The 21,407-nt window shown below is 40.4% G+C and overlaps 2 protein-coding genes across 2 annotated transcripts in view; one reads left to right on the forward strand and one right to left on the reverse strand.

The window, feature by feature from the left end:
• Nucleotides 1–21,407, reverse strand: part of TNNI3K (TNNI3 interacting kinase) — a 258,488-nt gene that overhangs the window by 59,066 nt on the left and 178,015 nt on the right. The window contains exon 21 of the mRNA XM_010989036.3: nucleotides 20,445–20,554. Coding sequence (XP_010987338.1) covers nucleotides 20,445–20,554 — 110 coding nt within the window. The remainder of the gene's footprint in view (nucleotides 1–20,444; nucleotides 20,555–21,407) is intronic.
• On the forward strand, nucleotides 1,611–15,351 carry LRRC53 (leucine rich repeat containing 53). Its single transcript, XM_031465398.2, is given in 5 exon segments — nucleotides 1,611–1,769; nucleotides 4,136–4,951; nucleotides 9,827–10,342; nucleotides 12,984–15,128; nucleotides 15,131–15,351. Coding segments are annotated over 5 exon segments (3,759 nt in total). The 5' UTR covers nucleotides 1,611–1,681; the 3' UTR covers nucleotides 15,325–15,351.

A 21,407-nucleotide genomic window follows, 5' to 3' on the forward strand; every position in this document is an offset into this window, starting at 1 on the left:
CGGGTAGGTTAAGAGAAGTGAACTCAGATGAGACTTTTTGGCCAGTGCAGGACATTGTTCTTACTGTCTTCTCAGACCGGAAAGATCTCTTACTCTCTGCCTGTGGAAATCCTCTGCCCTCTTCAAGCCCAACTCACTAGACACATCCTCCTTAAAGTGTCCAAGGATTTTACAAAATAACTTTTCCCCTTTATTTAGATTTAATCCATTCTTTTTCTTGTATTACACATAGGTATTTACACATCTATATCACTAGCTAGAACTTGCTTTGAGGGTAAGCAAAGGTCTATTTACTTCTGTATACCTAGCATGTTTCATCACATAGGATAGCTTAGTTGAGCTCAATTTTTTTATATTAAATTGCATCATGATCATAAAAAATTATCCAGAATCTGACTACCTCTCATGTCTAAACCAAGATCACCTCTTTTTTGTATAATTATAATTTCCTTCTAATTACTTTTATTGCTTCTATTCTTTGCCTATTAAAAAATATGTTCCCAACCCAATAGCCAATCCATAGCTACCATCATACTCAGTAAGGAAAGTCTGAAAGCTTTTCCTCTAAGATCAGAAACAAGACAAGGATGCCCACTCTTACCACTTTTATTCTACATAGTATTGGAAGTCCTAGCCACAGAAATTGGGTAAGAAAAAGAAATAAAAGGCACCCAAATTTGAAAAGAAGAAGTAAAACTCACTATTTGCAGATAACATGATATTACATATAGAAAACCCTGAAGACTCCACTAAAGGGAACTTTTAGAACGAATAAATAAATTCAATAAAGTTGCAGGATACAAAATCAATAAACAAAAATCTGTTGTGCTTCTATACACTAATAAAGAATTATCAGAAAGAGAAATGAAGAAAACAATCCCATTTACAATGCATCAAAAAAGAATAAAATACCTAAGAGTAAATTTAATCAAGGAAGTGAAAGACCCTGTACACTGAAAACTATAAGTCATTGAGAAGGAAATTGAAGAAGACACAAATAAATGGAAAGCTACTCCATGCTCACAGATTGGAAGAGTTAATATTGTTGCAATGTCCATACAACCCAAGCTGTGTGACTTTGGATGGTTTATTAACCATTCTGAGCTTCAGTTTTCCCAGCTGCAAATTGAGCTGTAGGATTAAAAGAATTAAATAAATTAACATATATGCAAAAGCTCAACAAACTGTAAAGTGTCTTACAAAATAATTTAATACACTAATGAGTGTGCCTTGGATGTGAGTTCTCTAAATTTATGATCAAATGCTTTAACAGTTTAGTTTATTTATTTATGTATTTATTTATTTTTTGTGTGGATATATATATTTAGAAGTGTAGTTGATTTACAATATTATATTAGTTTCAGGTGTACAACATAGTGATTCAGTATTTTTATTGACTGTTCTCCATTTAAAGTTATTACAAATAATGGCTATATTTCTCTGTGCTGTACAATATATCCTCATTGCTTATAACAGTTCAATTTAAATGCTATTTAAAGCAAGGGTTCTAGCCATTTATCCTGCATCATGGGAGAGCTCAAGATGTTCAGTAAAACGCAGAAATCCCCAAAATGCCTCATGAGCTGAATATACTGAAATCCCTGGGTAATAAATGCCGGCATTATGACATGAATTGCCCTCTACTTTCCTTTCAGGTGGATGGCTCATACTCTTTGCCATCATGCTGCGGCTGGTGGCAGCTTGCCCTGCATCATGTGTGGTGTGCACCAAAGATGTAACCCTCTGTCACCAACTAACCTATATAGTAGGTAATAAAACCAATAACCCCAAAAAGCAGTGCTCAATGTTCCTGGCAAATTTGTTGCTATGCCTTTCATTGTACTGGCTATCCTCTGGGCTCAGCCTGAAAGAGGTAAATGTTTAAAGAACAAGCCTTTCATGGTGACTAAAGACCGATAATATTATTTTATTTTCCTGTTCATTCCTATTGGTCTCAACCCAAACTATTTTAAGACCTTCAGAAGTAATTGAGATATTTTGCTATTATTACAAAAGAATATTACCATTTTATGCAGCTGCATGCTTTTTTTTAATAAAAGAAAAAATGGATCACTTTAATTACAGTTTTGTCCACATTTTGTACAGATTTGAACCCTACCACAGGCTGAAAGACATATCAATGAATCAGAAACCTGAAGTGCAATTGTTTAACATTAGTAAGATTAAGTGATGTACCAGCAAAACAGATTATTATCAAAGTGCATCTAATTTTGAAAGTGTAGTCTTTTTTTATTGGTGGTAAATGAGCTGTAGAAATGCTAACAAGATACACTGCCTGTATTCATTACATATTGCTTGCTTAAGTCAACAATTTAATAAGACACCTTATTAACAAATTTGAGGAGAATGTGATTTACATCCTGATAGTCAAGAAGAGATAAACAGCCATAAGCTCCACCAATAGAAAAATTTCAGAAATAAGTCTGAGTTAAGATGTAGTGGAAGAAAATTAGTTCCTTCATTTCTAAAATTCTATGACTCTATGAGAATTAAGAGGTAGACAGCATTGTCATTCCTGACAGGAGAGAGACCATTTTGAGGTTAGCTGGTTGTACACTGTTTCCAATCTGTATCAAAAACACTTAAAAAACACTAAACTCCCACCCGGTCCAATGGATTTTATGACTCCACTACATTTTGTTTGTTTGTTTGTTTGTTTGTTTGTTTGTTTTGATCAGAGATAGCTGATGTCTGTAAGAAACAAATATTTCTCGTCTACATTGCTGCGTCTCCATCTCTTCCTTCTCCATCCATTTACAGAACACCGCATTTGTAAAGTCAGATTTCATAAACACAAAGAAGTAAATGGATGACTTGTGAGTGGAGCCTATCTGGTCCTAGACAAGAAGTGATTAACAGAAACAATAGCCAGCTCCCTCAGAGTCGGAAATCCCTACAGGACAGGGGAATCCATAAAAACAAAACTCCTTCAACCCATATCAAAAAGAATGATGGAAGGAACAAAACGCCAAACTGGCCAGACTTAATAGAATTAAAATAATCAGTAATAAGTACTAAAAAAAATACCCTCAAAACAAACAAACAAAAAATCCCAAGACTTAAGCTTGCTTGTGCTGCAGAGACTGGAGCAATTCTTCTGAAAGAAAGCATTGTGAAAATCCTTTGTCTCTCACTTTTAAAAAATCTCTTTGTTTCGGTGATGTAGTCTGAACTCCACAAGGGAATTTGCTTCCCCCACGGCTGATTGTTCTAATATCACCTGTAGACCTCCCAGGGACAATGGACTCTTCCACCCTCATGACACTGTCATTTGCAGTCAAAACAATTTTAGCATGATAAAGATGTGTTACAATAACTCCTGATTATAATACATCTTTATTGAGTTAAAACGCTTTGATTTCTAATGACAGAGCAGAGATAGGTCTGGGGTGATCATGGGGAAGGGATTTAGCAGCTGGAAGCCCTGAGTACCACCTGTCATCACGTGATGGACTTCATATATTAGACAGGAGGCCAAGACGGCCCAGACTATAATGAGAACCCCACTGACAGATCCTCGGGTTGTCTGGAGAAACTATAGATCCTTACCAAGTTGCCAACTTTTAGCCTGGAGCTAAAAAGCAGAAACCAACCTCCTTCTCACTTCCCCCACCCCAACCCACACCTTTATGTTTGAGAGAAAAGATGCCTGACTTCACAGCATAAATATACATGGCTAGTGGAAAACGAGCTAGGAAGCTCAGACCCGGGCTTGCCTGGCTCTTGACTGAATCTGTCTTGGGCCAGCAGGGCTGGAGCAGGTCAGCACACAGCCTCACAGAGAGGAAGCCTGAAACGCCACTTTCAAAACAAACAAAAAGAAATCAAAGATGACAATCCCAAACAATGAGTTAAATTTGACATCTAAAGGAACAGATGGGTTTATGTTTCTCCAATAAACATGTCATGGTAACAAAGAATATAAAAATCCATCATTCTGATAAAGAGCTACCTTGCCCCTCAACTGAGAAATCAGAGAATCATTTTCATTTTGTTTATTGTTCTTACCCAGGTGATAAGATTTCTCAGAGGGTATTGATTATCTCTGCTCTCCACTGTGCTCCCCTCCCACCTGGGTGTACTTGCTTCTAGTCTGTGCCTTTCTTCCCCGCAGCAGCCCCTGTGACCACGAGGGTTTTAATCATCACTGATGGATCGCTCTCCTCTATAGAGAGCACAAATCTGTCCCTCTTGTTTAATCTCGCCCTGCTCTCCTTGAGCAGAAATGGCATCGAGGATGTTCAGGAAGACGCCCTGCACAGCCTTTCAAAGTTGCAGACGTTGTTGCTGGAGCACAACCAGATATCCAGCTCTTCACTCACCGACCACACCTTCAGCAAGCTTCGCAGCCTGCAGGTGCTGGCGCTTAGCAACAACGCTCTCCGCACCCTGCGAGGGTCTTGGTTCCGACACACCAGGGGCCTGACCCGGCTCCAGCTGGACGGGAATCAGATCACTAATCTGACAGACGGTTCTTTTGGAAGCACACATCTCCACCATCTCAGGCATCTGGATTTATCTAACAATTTCATTTCCTACATTGGGAAAGATGCCTTCCGGTCCCTGCCTCAACTCCAGGAAGTGGACCTTTCCCGGAATAGGCTGGTCCACATGCCGGATGTTTTTACTCCACTGAAGCAGTTAACCCTTCTGAGCTTAGATCAGAACCAGTGGAGCTGCACTTGTGATCTCCACCCCCTTGCCCGGTTCTTAAGAAACTACATAAAGTCTTCTGCTCGCACGCTCAGGAACGCCAAGGACCTAAGTTGTCAGCCGTCCACCACCGCTGTGGCCCCTGCAAAGAGTGTGCTAAGGCTGTCTGAGACCAACTGTGACTCCAAGGCTCCCAACCTCACTCTGGTTCTAAAGGACAGAAGTCCCTTCTTCCCAGGGCAGGACGTGGCCCTGCTGACTGTCCTTGGCTTTGCAGGTACGCCAGGGAGAAGTGTGCCCAGCTTCTCATCACATTCTTGAAGTACACTAAACGATGCCTTTCGCAGGCGACTGGGGAACCTTGCCAGGGCTTGTGGAACGGAGAGATTGTCAGAACAGGTGGGAGGATGTCAGCTGATTTGGCACAGTTTGCAAAAATTTCCTGTTGCCAAGAAGCTGTCTAACATGGAGGAAAGGGCCTTGAACCAGAATTCAAGCGTTCTAGTCCTGGTATAAGTAGCACTGTGATCTGGAGTAAGTTAACCTGCTATTTAGACTTCAGCTTTCTTGTCTGTAATGAGGGAAGAGTATCTATATTTCATCAGTCATCCATTCGTCGGGGAGCACTGGCACATTCCAGATGCTCGGAGATGAGGATTTAAAAAGTGATGAGTCATAGCTCTCTCCTCAAGGCACTCACACCCTAGAGCCCCTTCGTGGTGTAGCAGGACTCTGTGGCTTCACCAAGCGCACGAGGAGATGCTGTGCCGACAGTCAGGTGCATCCCACTCTACAGTGGTTGTGTAGCAGGGGGATTAAGCATATGAGCTCTGCAGCTGGCTTATTCAGGTTTGAAACCTGGCTCTGCTCTTACTTGCTGTGTGACTTGGCAAGTTGTTTAGCTGCTCTGTGCCTTGGTTTCCTCCTACTTGAGGGTTTTGAATTCTTTTACGATTTCTGTTTGTCTAACTTGTTCATAAACCTGGCCCATACCTCCCCGGACTGACTAAGGAGCGGATAATATTCAGCTGTTTAATTTTCCTATGGTAGTTCTACCATTTTAAAAACTATGCATCAGCTATTATTACAACTCTCTGGATGAATGATATAAAGTGATGTTTGGTGTCATTAGTCGAAGACCAAATATGCATGAGATTTGTCAAGTTATCTACCTAGATGTTTGTGTGCTTGCAGTGCTGGGTGAAATCCTTTGTGCCTGTGGGTAACTATGGTGATGGGAAGTGTGTGTGTGTGCGTGCGTGCATGCAGGGAGTGGTGCCCCAACACTGGAAAACCAGAGGCTTGCAAATGGCATTCAGGACTGAACTGACTTATTTTGAATACGTACTATAAATAATTATTCCATAGCAGGTTTCCAGTGAATCACTTGAACATCAGATTTTTAACTCCTGACAGTTATACTTTTAATCAAGATCCATGGAGACCAGTGTCAGGTCTCGACAATGAAACTGCCACCAGCAGTAATCAGATTCACTTGGAAGTGAATTCAAGCCTCTCAGAAAGCTACATTGTTTTAGAAAATGTGTGACCATGTCAGTAATTTTATGTGCTAGGAAATAATTTACCACAAAAGACAACAGCAATAGGGCAACAGAGTTTATCCTTAAATGTGTTTCTTAGAATAGGAATTCTAGGATATAATTAGTAGATATTCAAATCAAAACACACACAGATGCACATATAAGCAATAGGTTGGAAGTTCAAATCTGGGAAATGTTGGATTAAATTAAGTGAAATAGGCTTCTTTACTATAGCATTTTTCATTGTCTTTCATTTTTCTAATGAGCATTTTGACTCACTGAGAGGAAGATATAATGTGGAACATTTCTCACATTTATTTGACCATTAACCCTTTTTCCACAGAGGATTTCACTTGAATTAGCGTTTTTCAGGACACCATGTGGGAAATACTACAATAGAGTAATTTTAGAGTATCTTCTAGATATCTTTTATATCTATTTTTAGAAAAGGTTTTTACAAAGTTAACAACTCGGTATTAGTACAGAGATAGATAAAAATTCTGGAAGCTTCCAATGGTTTTGTCAAAATGATAGGAAGCTTAATATGCTGAGAAGTTATAAGTGTGATTACACACATGTTAAGCTGTAGCACGTGGAATTATCATAACCATGTACCTCATTGATTTAACTATTAAAGATCCTGGTTTTAAGAGAGATTCATCTTTAAAAAAAAAAACTCTGACTTTTGATATCAATTTATTCCATTAAGATTCTACTCGTGAAGTAGGTGTGGTCAATAATCTATACTTCAAGATTGTAGGGAAAAGACTTAGAACTAAAATTTGGCCTCTGATTCCATTTTTCTTCTCTGGCTGTAGATAAATTATCATAATATATAAGGAATATATAAAATATTCAGTGAATTTAAAACTAATAAGTGGTTATTTGACACCTAACATCTTGAAACTTCCTGTTCTGTGAACTGATAGATAAAAAGAGAAAGCTATCATGAAGCTGTAACAATTCCAAGACTTCAATGAGATCTTATTAATTTTGTAATTTTTTTTTCCACTCAGAAAGATTGCTAGAACACTTTTTAAAGATAGCAACAATGTCCACGGCAATGAAAATTCAGCCGTCTTCCTGATAGCAGCTTCGTTTTCTGCTTTTGCTCCCTGCATTAGCAGGAGGTGACCAGACCTTAGCAGTAATGTGATCCAGACATAGCTTACCATCAACAGCAGGAGAGTGAGTGGTTTCTCACCATTTAGACACAATTACAGGAGAAACTTTATCCCATAATCAGATTATGTCCACTCTCTTCAATAGCTGATGCACTGCGCTCAAGAAAACTTAGGGATTTTCCTTCCCTTTGTTGTTTGGTTTAGTAACTGCATCAGTCATACAAAGTATTCTCTTGATGATTTGTTTTTGAATTTTTTTTTCCTTAACAGCTGAGGCTTCTAGGACCTAACAGGAAAATACAAAACCTATACAGCAGCAGCAGCTACGACAACCATACTAACATTCAACAACGCCCACTCATTGCATCGTACGGTATCACAGCGCTGTATCAGAAATGCCACATGTGCTCTCTCGCTTAATCTTGGAGTGGTATTAATTATTCCTATGGGACAGAGGAGGAAAAATGAGGCTCAGACAGATTAGAAAACATGCTCAAGTGAAGTATTAGAGCAGAGCTGGAGTCCTGGGTTTTCTTACTCAATGTAAGGGAGACAGAGTTGTTTCTAAAATTTTATTCCTTTCATGTTTTTAAAATTTAAAAACCAAAACCCTCCTTTGGAATAACCCAGATGCTAGCATCTGGCAATTAAAATGTTCTGATCTAACTTATGCTACTACTTAAAAAAAAATGCTGTGTTTTTAATAGAGATTTCATTATTTCAATATGTTAGAGCACTCTCTAAGAATGTATTGTCAAATAAATTAAAATGGGGCTTAAGGCATTAAGATCTGGTGAACTACACAAAGATTGATGGATTTCTTACCAGAAACTGCTGTTCTATTTGGTTAATCTTTGTCTTTAATAGAAAAAAATAAAACAATCACCCCTGACACCTTCTCTTTTCTTTCAAGTTTAAAAAAAATCATCACGTTGTCATTAAAGTTGTCTGTAGTGGAGAGAACCAGGCATAGTGCCGTCAATCAAAGAGTCTAGAATGCGAATTTCATGTCACTCACTGTCCTCATCTCCAGAGTCAGGGAACTGACTTTTCTGGGGCAAATGACTTGCCCAAGGTCACACAGCAAGTTATAGGCAGAGCTGGACTTAGAGCACAGAGCTCTAAACTCAGTCTATACTGACATCATGTTCTCCAGATCATTATTTTGGAGATTTGTGAGATTAGACCCCTCAGCGCTTTTCACTGTTAGAAACCATAAACAGAATTCCTTCTGTTTCTTTAGGAATATTCAGTAAACATTTCTAGAGTGCCTCCTCTGTGCCAGGGTTGTGGGTGCTGGAGATACCACATCCAGCAAGACTGGAAAGGTCCATTTCCTCACAGTGGAGACAGTGAACAAGCAAATGAATAAGCGAACACAATAATCTTACACTGTTATGAGTGAGAAGAAAAAGGGAAATCACTGTGTCAGAGAGAGAGCTGGGTGTAACTCTGAGACTTTGGTTTGAACATCTCAGCAGTTGAGGACGCTATTGGTCCAGATGGGCAACCTGAAGTAGAAACAGGTTAGACTCTGTACTTGAGTGTGAGAGACACTGCCCTTTACCATTTCATTTAGAGGATAAGCTACTCTGTATAGAACATGAGATGGCAGCACCAGGAACTCTGAGATTAGAGGTCAGTCATTTTATTGCCGTAGCTCTGAGAAGGGAGTGATCTTCACAAGATGGAAAAAGTAGCAACGGTGTCAAGAAATTGGGAAGCATCGATTTAGATTTTAAAGGATAAATAAAATTCAAATAAGCAAAGGTAGGAGAAAGTATTACAAACATCACTAAGAGAATACCCAAAGGCTTAGAGGTGCATTGTAAGACTAAAGAATCAAAGAATTTGAAACATAGTATTTAAATGTGGTAAATAACTGGAAAAATAAGCCTAGGAAGGAAGGTTATGGCCAGATCGCACCAAGTCTTGAATGCCAAGGAGTTTGACCTTTATGTTAATAGGAACCCGATGATGTGTTCTGAAGTAGGGGATGAATCTTTAGGGATGATTAAAATATGGCAATAGCTTGCAGGGTGTTTTTTTCTTTGGGGGAGGGAGTTTTTGTATATGAGAATTTCAGGGTATATGCTAAATAGGGTCTATTTTTATTGACTATGGGATTAAGAAACAGGAAATTTCATTTCCCCTAGGCAGAAAAAGAATTTTCATGCAGGAATTATCTTATTTTATCTTGAAAGAATTTCAGTCCATAAAAAAACTCCTTCTATCAAAGAAATTCCAGATGGTATTGTTTCTTATAATTTTTAATAGATACCAAAAAGATCCAAATTAGAGAGCAGAACAATGTCAATTAAATAGCCTCTGTCTGAATTAATATTTTTTTCCACATTGTGACAGATTTCCCACCCATTCCAATGCCCTTTAAAGCCATTAACCTTGATATCTGTGGATTTCACATTTGGCAATTTATATGTTTCTTCCCGTGATGTTATCTTTTAATAGTCTCTCTATTTGTCACAGGAGCTGTTGGTCTCACTTGCCTAGGTTTAGTTGTATTTAACTGGAAACTCCAACAAGGCAAAGCAAATGAACACACATCAGAAAACCTTCCTTGCAGAACCTTCGGTGAATCCCTGTGTGATCGTGAGGCGAGAAATTACCACGCTAAGGGATACTGTAACTGCCACTTAGCTCAGGAAAACGAGATAAAGGTCATGTCCATTGTGGGGTCCAGAAAGGAAATGCCACTTTTACAGGAAAACAGCCATGAAGCAGTGCTGGCCTCGGAGTCCACAGCCCCTGACGGATCGTTCAGAAACCTGAGCGGGCAGGGCCCCGGGGCAGACAGAACCTTCTTCTGCCTTGGTGGCAGAATGCTGCGGTCGGGATGTCCAGAGCCTCCCGGGAATACGGCAGCCTTTCACGAAGCAGGCTTACTTACAAGGCACTGTCCAGAGAGAGCCGAAAAGCTAAGGAATCTTGAGCCTGCGGAAGTCCAGCCTCCATCCCTGCAGCAGCACGTAACAAGAACGATAGGTGAGTGGTCGTGTTCTAGACAGCCCCACTCTGTTTAAATCCCTCCAAAGGGGTAGCCTCCTTTGATTTCCTCAAAAGAGAAATGCCATAGAAATCACCGTAGCACCAGTCCATTCCTCCCCGAAAGGTCCTACACGTGTGTATGCATGTCTTGTACTTGCATGTGTGTTTGGGGTGAGCTGTAGATGGACACGCTGCACCCTCGGGAGCTGAGAGTACTCCTTGTGCCCGCTGGAAAACAAATTTCATGACCCGACACCTCACAATGTTCTTTTGCTTTTTTTTTTTTTTTAAAGAAGTCCTTTAAATAGCAATAGCACTGTTAAGATTTATGGGAGGCTGGGTACCGGCTTCTCTCCCAACATCCTTCGAGCTTTAATGCCAGTTCTGCAGTAAGCAACCTTCCCAGAGCATGACGTGTTAGAAGAATGGGCCTTCTAACACTGGTGATTCATTTCAGGAGTGATGTCAAGACACATACTTTGCTTGCTGAGCTGTCAGGGATGATAACTTCCCAGTTCAGGGAAAGTCAGGACTTAATTCATTGCCCCACGCTGGGAGCCAAGTGAATCTGGCCGTGACATCTACCCACTGTACATGGGCGATGTCAATATTTAGGTGGAGGCAATGAATTAAATGTCTTCCTTTTTTCCCCCTGAATAGGAAGGCAATGCTTTCAGGCTCAGCGGTGAAAACTTTGACAGCCGCTCTGTGAAGAGGTTCCTGTCATTTATTTGAATTGGTTTACAACAAGCAGAGCTTCCTCTCAGAATGTGAATGACAGAGGTGCTGTACCAAGAAATTCTTACCATGGGGATCTGGCTTTCAGGATGGACTTGAGGAAAACTGGAAAAGGATGAAACTGTGTGTTATTTCACACGCAGTATAAAGCAGGATGTGAACTTACGCCATTGCATTCCCCAGACTTCAGTTCTTAATAGTTTCTGGGGCCTGATGATTTGACTGAAAAGAAGAATGGCCAAGGAGGAAACCATCTGCCACAGAAACCCAATCAGACTGGTTTTATTTTAGAAAGAACTAAGCCCTTAGCCTTTCAACAGAATCATACCTTAGGCAGATCTTTCACTTTAGCTTGGTCCAAAGCCTTCACTTCTCTGCCGGTAACCCCTATACTAAAGGGAATTTGGTCTCTTAACCATTTAAAACCCAGTCTCTTGATTCACACAGAGAACACCGGTTTGTGAAATCAATACAATTACTTTTAAGAAAGACTTGAAATTCTGCTACAGCCAGGCATTGCACTGAAGCTGCAAAGGACAGATATCTGGGAGAAAACATCCAAGTCCCACCTGCTCCAGAAATGTCAGTAAGGGGAACACTCTGATTATGCCTTCTGATTCGGAAACACAGCGTTACAGTATCTCAGGGGTCCAGGAGACGTTAGAGGTGATCTAGTCTAATAGTTCTTAATATTTATCTTTGAGCCTTCATTAGAATATGATGAAGGCTACGTATTCTTTTCCCAGAATAATTTTATACCACATAAAGTTCCCCTCTCGTCTAATCTCCTGATATCCCGTGAGTAAGTGGCTTCTCCAAGGTCACCCAGAGAGTTGAAGGCAGATCTTAAATTAGAATTAAATGCAAACTGGGACCTAGTTCACCTCTTTCTTTCTATCACTAAAAGAAATATTTCTTTCTTCCTTTGGACAAAACAATTTTACAAAACAAGAGAAAGTATGCTGATGAGATGTAATTTTAAACTTAATATGCATTGTGGTTAAGAGGACAGGGTGTAATGTTAGACAGACCGGGGTCAAGTTCTGCCCACATCATGTAGCTGACATGTGACTGGGGAAAACAGTCAACCTCTCTAAACTGGTGTCTTCATCTGCAAATGTGGTAAGATAACAGGACTTGTTTAATGGATCTTAAATGGGATAATAAATGTGCAGTATTTAGCACAATACCTGGCTCTGAGTATATGCTCAATTAATGATAAATATTACTATAATCTTTGTTGTTAATATTATTTAGCATGTATCACTGATGTTATATTAACATGCACCATTTTAAAGACAGAAATTCCTGCAACACAGACCAGGCCATATTCCAAAATACATACTCACTTAACAAATATTTAATGACTATTTTAATGTGTTAAGTGATGGCAGATAAAACAGATATGGTCTCTGTTTTAATAGAGCCAATAGTATCACAAGTATTTCTCATTTGTTGTTAAGGTTATTCACTGCCTCAAACCTGAACACTATTCAAACTGTATCATATTCTCCCTAATATTTAGTTTCAAGTAGGAAATGAATTCAGAAAAAAAAATTACTATAGCCATTTGAAAATAATTTAGATAGTATTCATATTTAAAGCTCACCTAACCAACAACTAATCTAAAGCTTTACAACTATGAATGTTTTTATTTCTAATTCCATAACTTTTGCATCAGCATCACAACTGATGAAAATGTAGCCATAAAGAGTGTCATTGCAAACACCAAACTGCCAAGTGTCCCTTGCCAGTTTGGTTAAAAATTAGGAAATATTCAAGAATTGCCATAATCAGAGGAGTCCTTTTTGTAAACCTCTCATAAGGTTTACAGGCATCTGTTTGGTTGGGGTAATACCACTCTGCTCAGCGCTAAATTCCTGCATTTATTATTCAGCAGATATCAGCAGTGACACATTTAGTAGAAGATATGCAACATCCGCTTCAGATTTGGCAAGAGAAAGTCTTGAAGAGCATTTAACAAATGAATCATGGCAGCCTCCAATAGAAAAAGGAGACAATGGCTTACAACCTCACAGGCAGAGACGTTTTATTACAGGCTCACCATCCAAGCCCCGTGAGCCTGAGGAACACTACGTACGAAAGATCTTACAAACACATAGATCAAAATGTGATGATCCTTGTGGACTGTTAAAACGGAGCAGGCCTGGGTGTTTTCAGCCAAACAGTTCTCTTATCTGTAAATATGTGCCCTGCGATCAATTTCAAGATTATGTGAAAGAAAAAAAGCCAAATCGGCGAGAACATTCAAAGCCTGAGAAAGAGCAGATCCAAATTAACAGTGCAGTAGAAAAATTCCTTATGAGTGAGGACAACACAGAGTTATCAGGGTTATCAACAAAAATCACGAAAACATATTCGCCTAAGAGGGTTAGCTTCCATGATCCTGATTTACTAGAAAAAAATAGTTTGATGATGTCATCCAAAACATCAAGCCACTGGAAACGGCAGAAAAATCAAAGTAAACACCTGACCAACTTGGATCTCAAGAAATGTAGCAATCCTCAGGAGAGACACAAAGGAGAAAAGTGGCTTACTGATCCACAAATTCTGAAAAAGAAGAGAACCAATCAATCTGACTTCAAAGGAAAAATTAAAGGAAAAAATTTAAGCATAAAGTTAAATTTACACCCTTTTAGCAAAGTCCGAGTGCATCCAGAAAAATCCTTGCCAGAACTCCCAAAGAAACACAAGCAAGTATTGTCATCTTCAAATAAACTATCCAAAGAATCTGAGAAAGAAGCCAAAGTAAACTTTGAATCCTCTGCAGATTTTTGCCAACAGCCAGAGAGTAACAATTATGTTAAATTCACCGCAAAAAGGCTGCCTCTCAAACATGCACCAAAGCAGACCTCATATTACAAAAAACACATTAAAAAGGCTCCTCCGCTCAGTGCTCACAACTCATCTGTAGTTAGCCAGAGCTCAGTGGAAGGCAGGTGTCACCCTACTGGTCATATTCCTGCTGGAAACCCATCACCGTTGCCTCAGCCCACGCCCATGGTGGCTGAACACAGGCATTCTCAGTTCTCGGCTGAGCCAGTGGGAGGTGCAGCTCATCTGGCATTGGATGTTCCTAGTTATTTACCAGCTACTCTGGAAGTAACAGGAAGGGATGATTTACCATCCTGCCATTCCAAGGAGGTTACTGACCAAGGAGCAACAGAGCCCACAGAGCACACAGAGCAGGACAAATCAAAGACTAGTGAGCTAAGCCAGTTTTCTTTGTCCCTGGAGAATCAAATCCGCAGGCCTGACACCTACAAGGAACGTACTTTAGATCAAAATCAAACTGCACAACATGCGGAACAACTCTCAAGTCATGAACAACTTGGAAATGAAGAAAAAACATTAATGACAAGACCCAAAATATCACATCCAATTGTGGAAAGTTGCGTTAGGGATGAGGGAAATGACATAGAAAAGAAACTTCCCAAAACAGAAACTTATGATTCCTCTCTCATTCCCCAGACACAATCCAAGGGCAAGCTAACATTTTGGAAGACAAATTCTCTTCCACACCAAAATAGAGCAGAGGGTCCAAAGGATATAAGTACCTCTCTTAGTACTCAAGCCATTTGGCCTCTAACCAACAGTAGTGAAAAAGGAATTGACGGCACAAATGCATTGCCCAGAGATGACGGCACTGAAGCACCGGAGGTAAAAATAGCAGGGAGAGAAGAGAAAAATACGCTCCATGAAAGCAAGGCAAATTGTAGTATGTTAATTAGAACCACGCAGATGACCTCAAATGGCACTGCAGAAGGAAAGCAACCAATTTGGGAAACTGGAAAAAATGAAAAACATACATTACATGATTCAAGCTCTGTTGAGGAGACTACCACAGCTAAGGATTTGAGTACCACGAAGGAAGCCGAAAATAGACTACCTTGTAGTGAAATAGATCTTAAAATTAACAGTAATATGCATGATTTGAGAGAAGTTCAAAATTTTCAACCAGATAAAGGTAACAGTGCACATAAGGAAGGTGAGGTCACAGGGGAGACGCATAAAGCCCTTCCCCTCCGCCAGAGTTAAAAGACATTAGTTTTGAGGCAGAAAATGAGATGCCTCTAATTCCCAGAGGAATAAATGAAGCTGAAAACTCTGCTCCTAACCCTACACGGTATCCACCGTCTGCTGAATATGTTAATTCACCACCTTTAGAGGCAGAACAAAGTGAACAAAATAACTCAAATAATAGGCCATTTGAACTCTAGCTTTCTTCAAAAGGACACACAAATAGCCCCCAGCCGTTGCATGCGTTTCAAATGCTTTATTTCGGAGGAAAAATCCTCAGTAACTCTTTGTTATCAATAACGTAAAAGTACACGGTTGAATATAATGCAAATATCTAAGATAGAGCCACAAAATATGTTTGACCCCATTATTTGAGTTTGCTTCTCTAAGGAATGGGGAAACGAGAAGGCAGAGTTGGGCCTCATTCTGGAAAAGAAAGCAAACATTAAAAAAAAAAAAGCCTTAAGCAAACAAGAAGTAAATAAGAAAAAAGTACTTGAGCAGATTTACACTCGATGTTTATTTTATGGAAATGACTATACACATCTCAATTAGTGGGTATTACAATATTGCTTTCTACCCAGATGATTACATATTCATATTTGTGCCTGATCTGTTTTCCTAATTACGGTATGAAAATAAAAATTGAGCTTTGTTTGTTAACTGTAGTCTAGCTGATATGCATATTGGCATATTTCAACCATTCGCAACTGTTCTGTTGACAATTATGCTAGATCCTAAGTAGAAGGCTTTAAAACCTGCTATTTCTCAAAGAGGAAAAAAATTAAGGATTTCCAGAGAGGTAGTAGGCCATTTCTATAAAAGCTGTAAAATTCTATCAGCCCACTAGGTGGAGATGTCGGCTTCAATCATTTTGGAACAAATGGGGCTTCAAAACCAACACAATAGATCCAGAACAAAAGGAATTTTAACAAGCTTTATTGCCAATTGTTACTAACTTAAGATTGTGAAAACTAAATAACCCTTGAGCAGGTAAGCTTTCAAGGCTTGAGCTCCTGAGTTTAGCGTGCCACTGTCGTTTGCTGTGACTACTCCTCCGTGTGCACAGGAATTAAATATCTTTATAAATGTTGGACTGAAAAGCAGTGGTAGAATGAGCATCTCTTATTCAAAGCCACACTTATTTGAAAGAGAGATATACTCAAACAATTTTACTAGGGATACCGTAGTCAAATGTTGAAAGCATACTTTCATGGTATAGAATACTATAATATTTCACACTTCCTCGTGGGGGAAAAAGGTTGCAAAGGCAACTAACTTTCTCTTCCCCAGTCCCTAAGTCTTATATTTATATGTGGCAAGGTGATAAAGCTTTAAGGACTATCAGAGCAATATAAATTTTGCTTACATGCCCCACCTGTCTTCTGTTTTCTTTCCTATTCAGAATTGCTGGCAAATGACAACTTTTATAATTTGAAAAGTCCATAAATTTATTGTCTTTCTTCTTTCTCTTTTCTCCCTGGATTCAAATCTTTCTTGCTTTTAACTCCAACTCCTCTCCTCTCGATTTTTGTTTGGCTTCCCTGCTTGAGCTCGCCTCCTCCGCCATCTGTCTGCCTGCCTGATCCCGCTTCGTTTTGTTAAGCACCTTGAAGGTGAGAAGAGCGTGGATGCCAACTTCTTGGACAGTAAGTCTCCTGTATTCTAATTGCCAGCGCCCTCAGTTTTGTAGGGCAGGTTACTCTTACTCTCCATAGCTATCTTTCTCTTCCCTTTTCCTATTTTTTAAAGCACAGCCCTCAGCTTTGCTCTCCTCTCACTGCCAACAGTGTCCCTGAGATCAGGGCCCTCAGAGTGCTCTGGTCACTAGCTTCCACTCAGGAGGCAGCGATGACAGTTCTCCTAGACCCTTTCCTCTCATCCATTTCCTAAATCCAGACTTCTACCTCCTGTGTTCTGTTTCCTTTGAAGTAGTTCTCAGGTTTAGCCCTGCTCCAGAATCCCCCTGGTAGCCCTGTGGTCTCTGTGTTGTAATCACTGGATCACCGCCACAGTAGCAGGCCCAGCTGGAGGCTCTGACTTCAGCGTCTTCCGCTTCTGTTTCAGCCCACCAGTTCTCTGCCCTTACTGGGCACATTTCACCGCGGGTGCATGTTAAAACGCAAAGGCCCAGGCTCCATCTTGGAGATTTTGATTCAGTAGATTTAGAACAGGGCCCCAGAAGCTTCATTTTAACAAACATCCTGGGGTAATCTGGAGCACAGAACATACAGCCTATATTAAGAAACCATGCTTCGCTGTTCCGTACACATGAGGAGATAATTCACCGCCCGCCTAACCATAGAAACTACATACAATTCTTTAACTGAATGAGTGCTTCATATCAAACTCAGAGGAACTTTCCAGAAAATTTCCTTTATCATATTTTTCACTGGAGACAAAAATGTAATTGCCTATATTTTCATGTCCAAATTCTCTATTCTGGTTTCCCAAGCTTTCCAAAATCTGATCCCATCTAATTATCAGGATTTCTCCCCTCCCCCCCACTGTTTTCCAACAAGCGTCTCCTGTCTCTGATAGGCTAGTGTTCTCACTTTCCTCTTCGGTCTTCTGTGGGTCTCGACTATGTTCTACCTTTGTTCGTCTTGACTAACAAGACATGCATAGGAGACAAAAATGTGCTTCAAATTTAAGGAATGAAGCAAAGCAAAGCAAAGAATGAGAAGTGGAGGGGATAACCTAGGAAATAATGACCAGGCAGCATGATGTTACTGTCTTATATCTAAAGCTGAATTTGTTTGGAACGAGGGTCTGGGATAGCCGCTCAGCAGCTATGATGCTCTGATAACCAGTAAGTCTCTCCCTTGTGTCCTTTCTCACAGTGCATTTGCACATGTTCTCTCTCACCAACCCCATTCATTCAGCAAACTCCTATTTATGCTTATAATCTCAGTTCAAGGGTCACTTCTTCCAAGAAGCCTTTCTTGACCCAGCTCTTTGTCCCCCACTGGCTGGTATTCCTTTAGTATCCATTCTCATCTAGTCTTACTTTCCTTCAGCTTGGTTTTTAGCTATCAATACATCCATGTGTTTATTCTGTTAATCTCCAGATGATGGGCTGGGCATTCAGCGCCATTAAGGGCACGTCCGCATGGAATCTCCTCACCTGTCCCTGGGGTTGTGTGTAGTAGGAGTCTCAATAAATAATTATTTAAGAAAAGAGTGAAAACTAGCCCATTGCTCCATTTCACCACTTAGCCTGTTGACGTGGTGAAGGCGTCACTGGGCGATGCGGTGATGACTGAGGCGCGTCACTTAGAGAAGCAGCTCAAATGTGTGATGCTGACACGAGTGCCACGGCCAAACCAGGCCCCCGGACTGACAAGCCCGGCTACCGCCAGCTGGTCAGAGGCCTGGCTTTCCTCCTGTGCTTTCTCTCCATCCACCTCTGGGCACCTCATCCCCAGGGCCCAGACCCTGTGCTCACAGGCTTCCCTGTTTAGCAATAAGACTTTTCTACTAAGCACTCAAGTTTTGGCCTCTTAATATTTTCATTTTTAATCTTTAGTAGTATTCTCATCTGGCCCTATTCTGGTTTCTCTTCCTCATTTTCCAGACTGTTATTTGTGGCATCCATCCGACCCCCAAAATGCTTTTAGAAGCATCAATGACTTGCTTTTATTCCAAATTAAAACTTCCTTATGTCCCTTATCTATAATCCTGAAGAGTCAGTTAATAAAAGCAAAAGGGATTCCCTTGATTGTTATGTTATACTTTAGAATAGTTCACACAACAGGTTGAGAGGGAAATTCTGGATTAGGTGCTTGACACAGTTATTCCTAGAAAACATGCCTGAAGTTCAAGTTGAAAGACAAAGAGAGCTTTTTTAAGTCATGTCATTTTCAAGACAATTTTTTCTAAACATTGAATTCCAGATAAGGGGATTGGAGGCATTGATAAGCAATAGTGATATTCATTCACTTACTCAAAGAATATTTTTGAGCATCTAGCAGGTACAGTTCTAGGTGAAGGGGTCACAATAGCAAACAAAGCAAAATGAACAAACAAAAAAATCCCCCCCCCCCATGAAAGCACATGGAGCTAATATTCCGGCAGTGAGAGAAGAGTCCACACAAATAAATATATAATCTGGTGGATTAAAGGGTCAGAGGAAGAAGTTATTTCTTCTGACATACTTAGTCCATGTCCCATAATAATCTTCATTTTTCTTCATAAGAGTTTTCATGGGACTGGGTAATGATGTGGTCTGGGTTTTGCCTTTAGAAAAAGAAAGGGAAATTTGCTTTCTGCTTCCAAACATCTGGGCTGAGCCTTATTCTATTTCTCCTTTGGTGAGATGCCAACAGCCTACTTCATCCACTCCCTTGTTGAAGAGAGACAAAGTATGTGGGAAGGACTGGCATCCAGGTCGTGTAAGAAAAGGACAACAATAATTGGGACGGTTTGGACTGGACAGGTGAGGGCCACGTGGCCTTTATGAGGACGTCCTGTGTGGACTAATTCTCTCCACTTAGAGCCCAAGAGTCAATGAGGGCTGGTGTCAAAACACGAGGATTTCAATAGGCAACAAACATACTGGCAGGGAGGTTCTCAGACACTGTACAAAACTGTTGTCAACAGAGAAGCTGTGGACCCTCCTCCTTTGTCAATCTGTGAGAACAAAGCAGACGCCAATCTGTCTGGTACGGCTGCGAACTCTTTCCTGGGGACAGATGGTCTGGGATTTCATTCTGGGATCATGTGACTATCCCCGTCTACGCTCTTAGATCTGTGATCCTATTAAAATTTCTTTTCACTGTTTACATTTCCTGCTTCACTTATTCCTTCCACGATATTGATCCTTCCATTTGGACTCTACATCTATACTCTTAATTGCATTATCACATAGCCACTCGGAGAGAGGACTGGGGCCAGGTCTCCTGCCTCCTGCTTGAGCCTGTGCTTCTCAGACCACTGGCCAAGGGGCCTTGGCCTCAGGGTGAAAAGCCCACGCAAATCCATCTCGTGCCAAACTCCTTTCTTCAGAAAATGACTTAAGTGCCGCTCAAGCGTGGTTAATAAAATTGCAGCTGAGATGAGACTGAGTCATCTGTCATCCCCTGGTCTCTCTTCTACTAATCAGTTGTGAGAAACATTTCAAAATCAGAGAGCAGCAGCAGAGGAATATGAGACACTCAGACTTCTTGAGGCAATTAGAGACTAAAGAGCAGAAGGCAAATCAGTCTTCCTGCCTTGGCAGTCTTAAAATACACGCTGAAAGTAGACTCTGGAGCTGCACTCTTTGTGACAGATTTTGACCATCACACATTTTCTAAGAGGAAATAAAAAAATTACTCACTTCGGGACACGCGTTCCACCCTCGCATCAGCAGAGAAGATATGGGCTGGGGAATGGAATAGCCGATGGGAGGTCTGATGTGGTGGTAAGCCATGTCTGCTGCGGCAGCCGCTGCAAACCAAATGGTCAATGTCAGTTTTGAAACTCACATGTTTATTTCAAGATGCGTGTGAACAGACAACCAAAAATCATTAAAAATCAATCTGTGCAACAGCAGCAGAGATTCAAAGAGGCAGTTTTATGCTGTTTTTGTTTTTTTTTTTAATGCATAAGCAAAATGGTGGATAACTTGATACTATAAGTTTATCTTTACAGTTGTTCATTCATTCAGTAGTTCATTCAACAAATACTGAGCAGGGGGATTTACACAAAAAGCAAAGAAACAGACAAAGGAGCACATGAATCACAAGCAGTATAGAGTATGTATGTGGTATTTTAGGAAGTAAAGACTGACAGGCATATTGGACCAACCTATACGATGCCATGTACATCCCAGGCTAATGAGCTTATAGCACACAAAGCCAGGTAGGGTACCACTGAACTTTGCACCCCTGAGAGCACTTGTATCACTTGGGCAAAACAGATCATTTTTTAAGGTTAAATCTGGTCACAAGAGTGTAGGAATTTTAATTTTTAGTATTTATAAAATGGTTATTATTTGCACAACTCTGCTGGATACTTCAAATCCATCATTTTAGCTACTATTACTCATGGAATGAATGCCCTAGTATTGTCTGCCTGCATGGATGTCTGGACATCGCTCATCTCAAACTCCTCATCGCCGTGTTGTGATCCTTGGGACTTCCTTGTAGATTCCTGATTGCTCATTATTTTTCTGTTCAGTAACCAGTAATTCCTATATTCCCTTAGAAACCAAGCTGATAGCTACTTTCACTGAGCATGTTTTGTATCAGGTTATCACGCTAAGTACATACACAAGCTCTTTCAATCCTCCCAAACCACG

This window comes from Camelus dromedarius, chromosome 14, assembly GCF_036321535.1.
Source record: "Camelus dromedarius isolate mCamDro1 chromosome 14, mCamDro1.pat, whole genome shotgun sequence".
In the NCBI taxonomy this organism is placed as follows: domain Eukaryota; kingdom Metazoa; phylum Chordata; class Mammalia; order Artiodactyla; family Camelidae; genus Camelus; species Camelus dromedarius.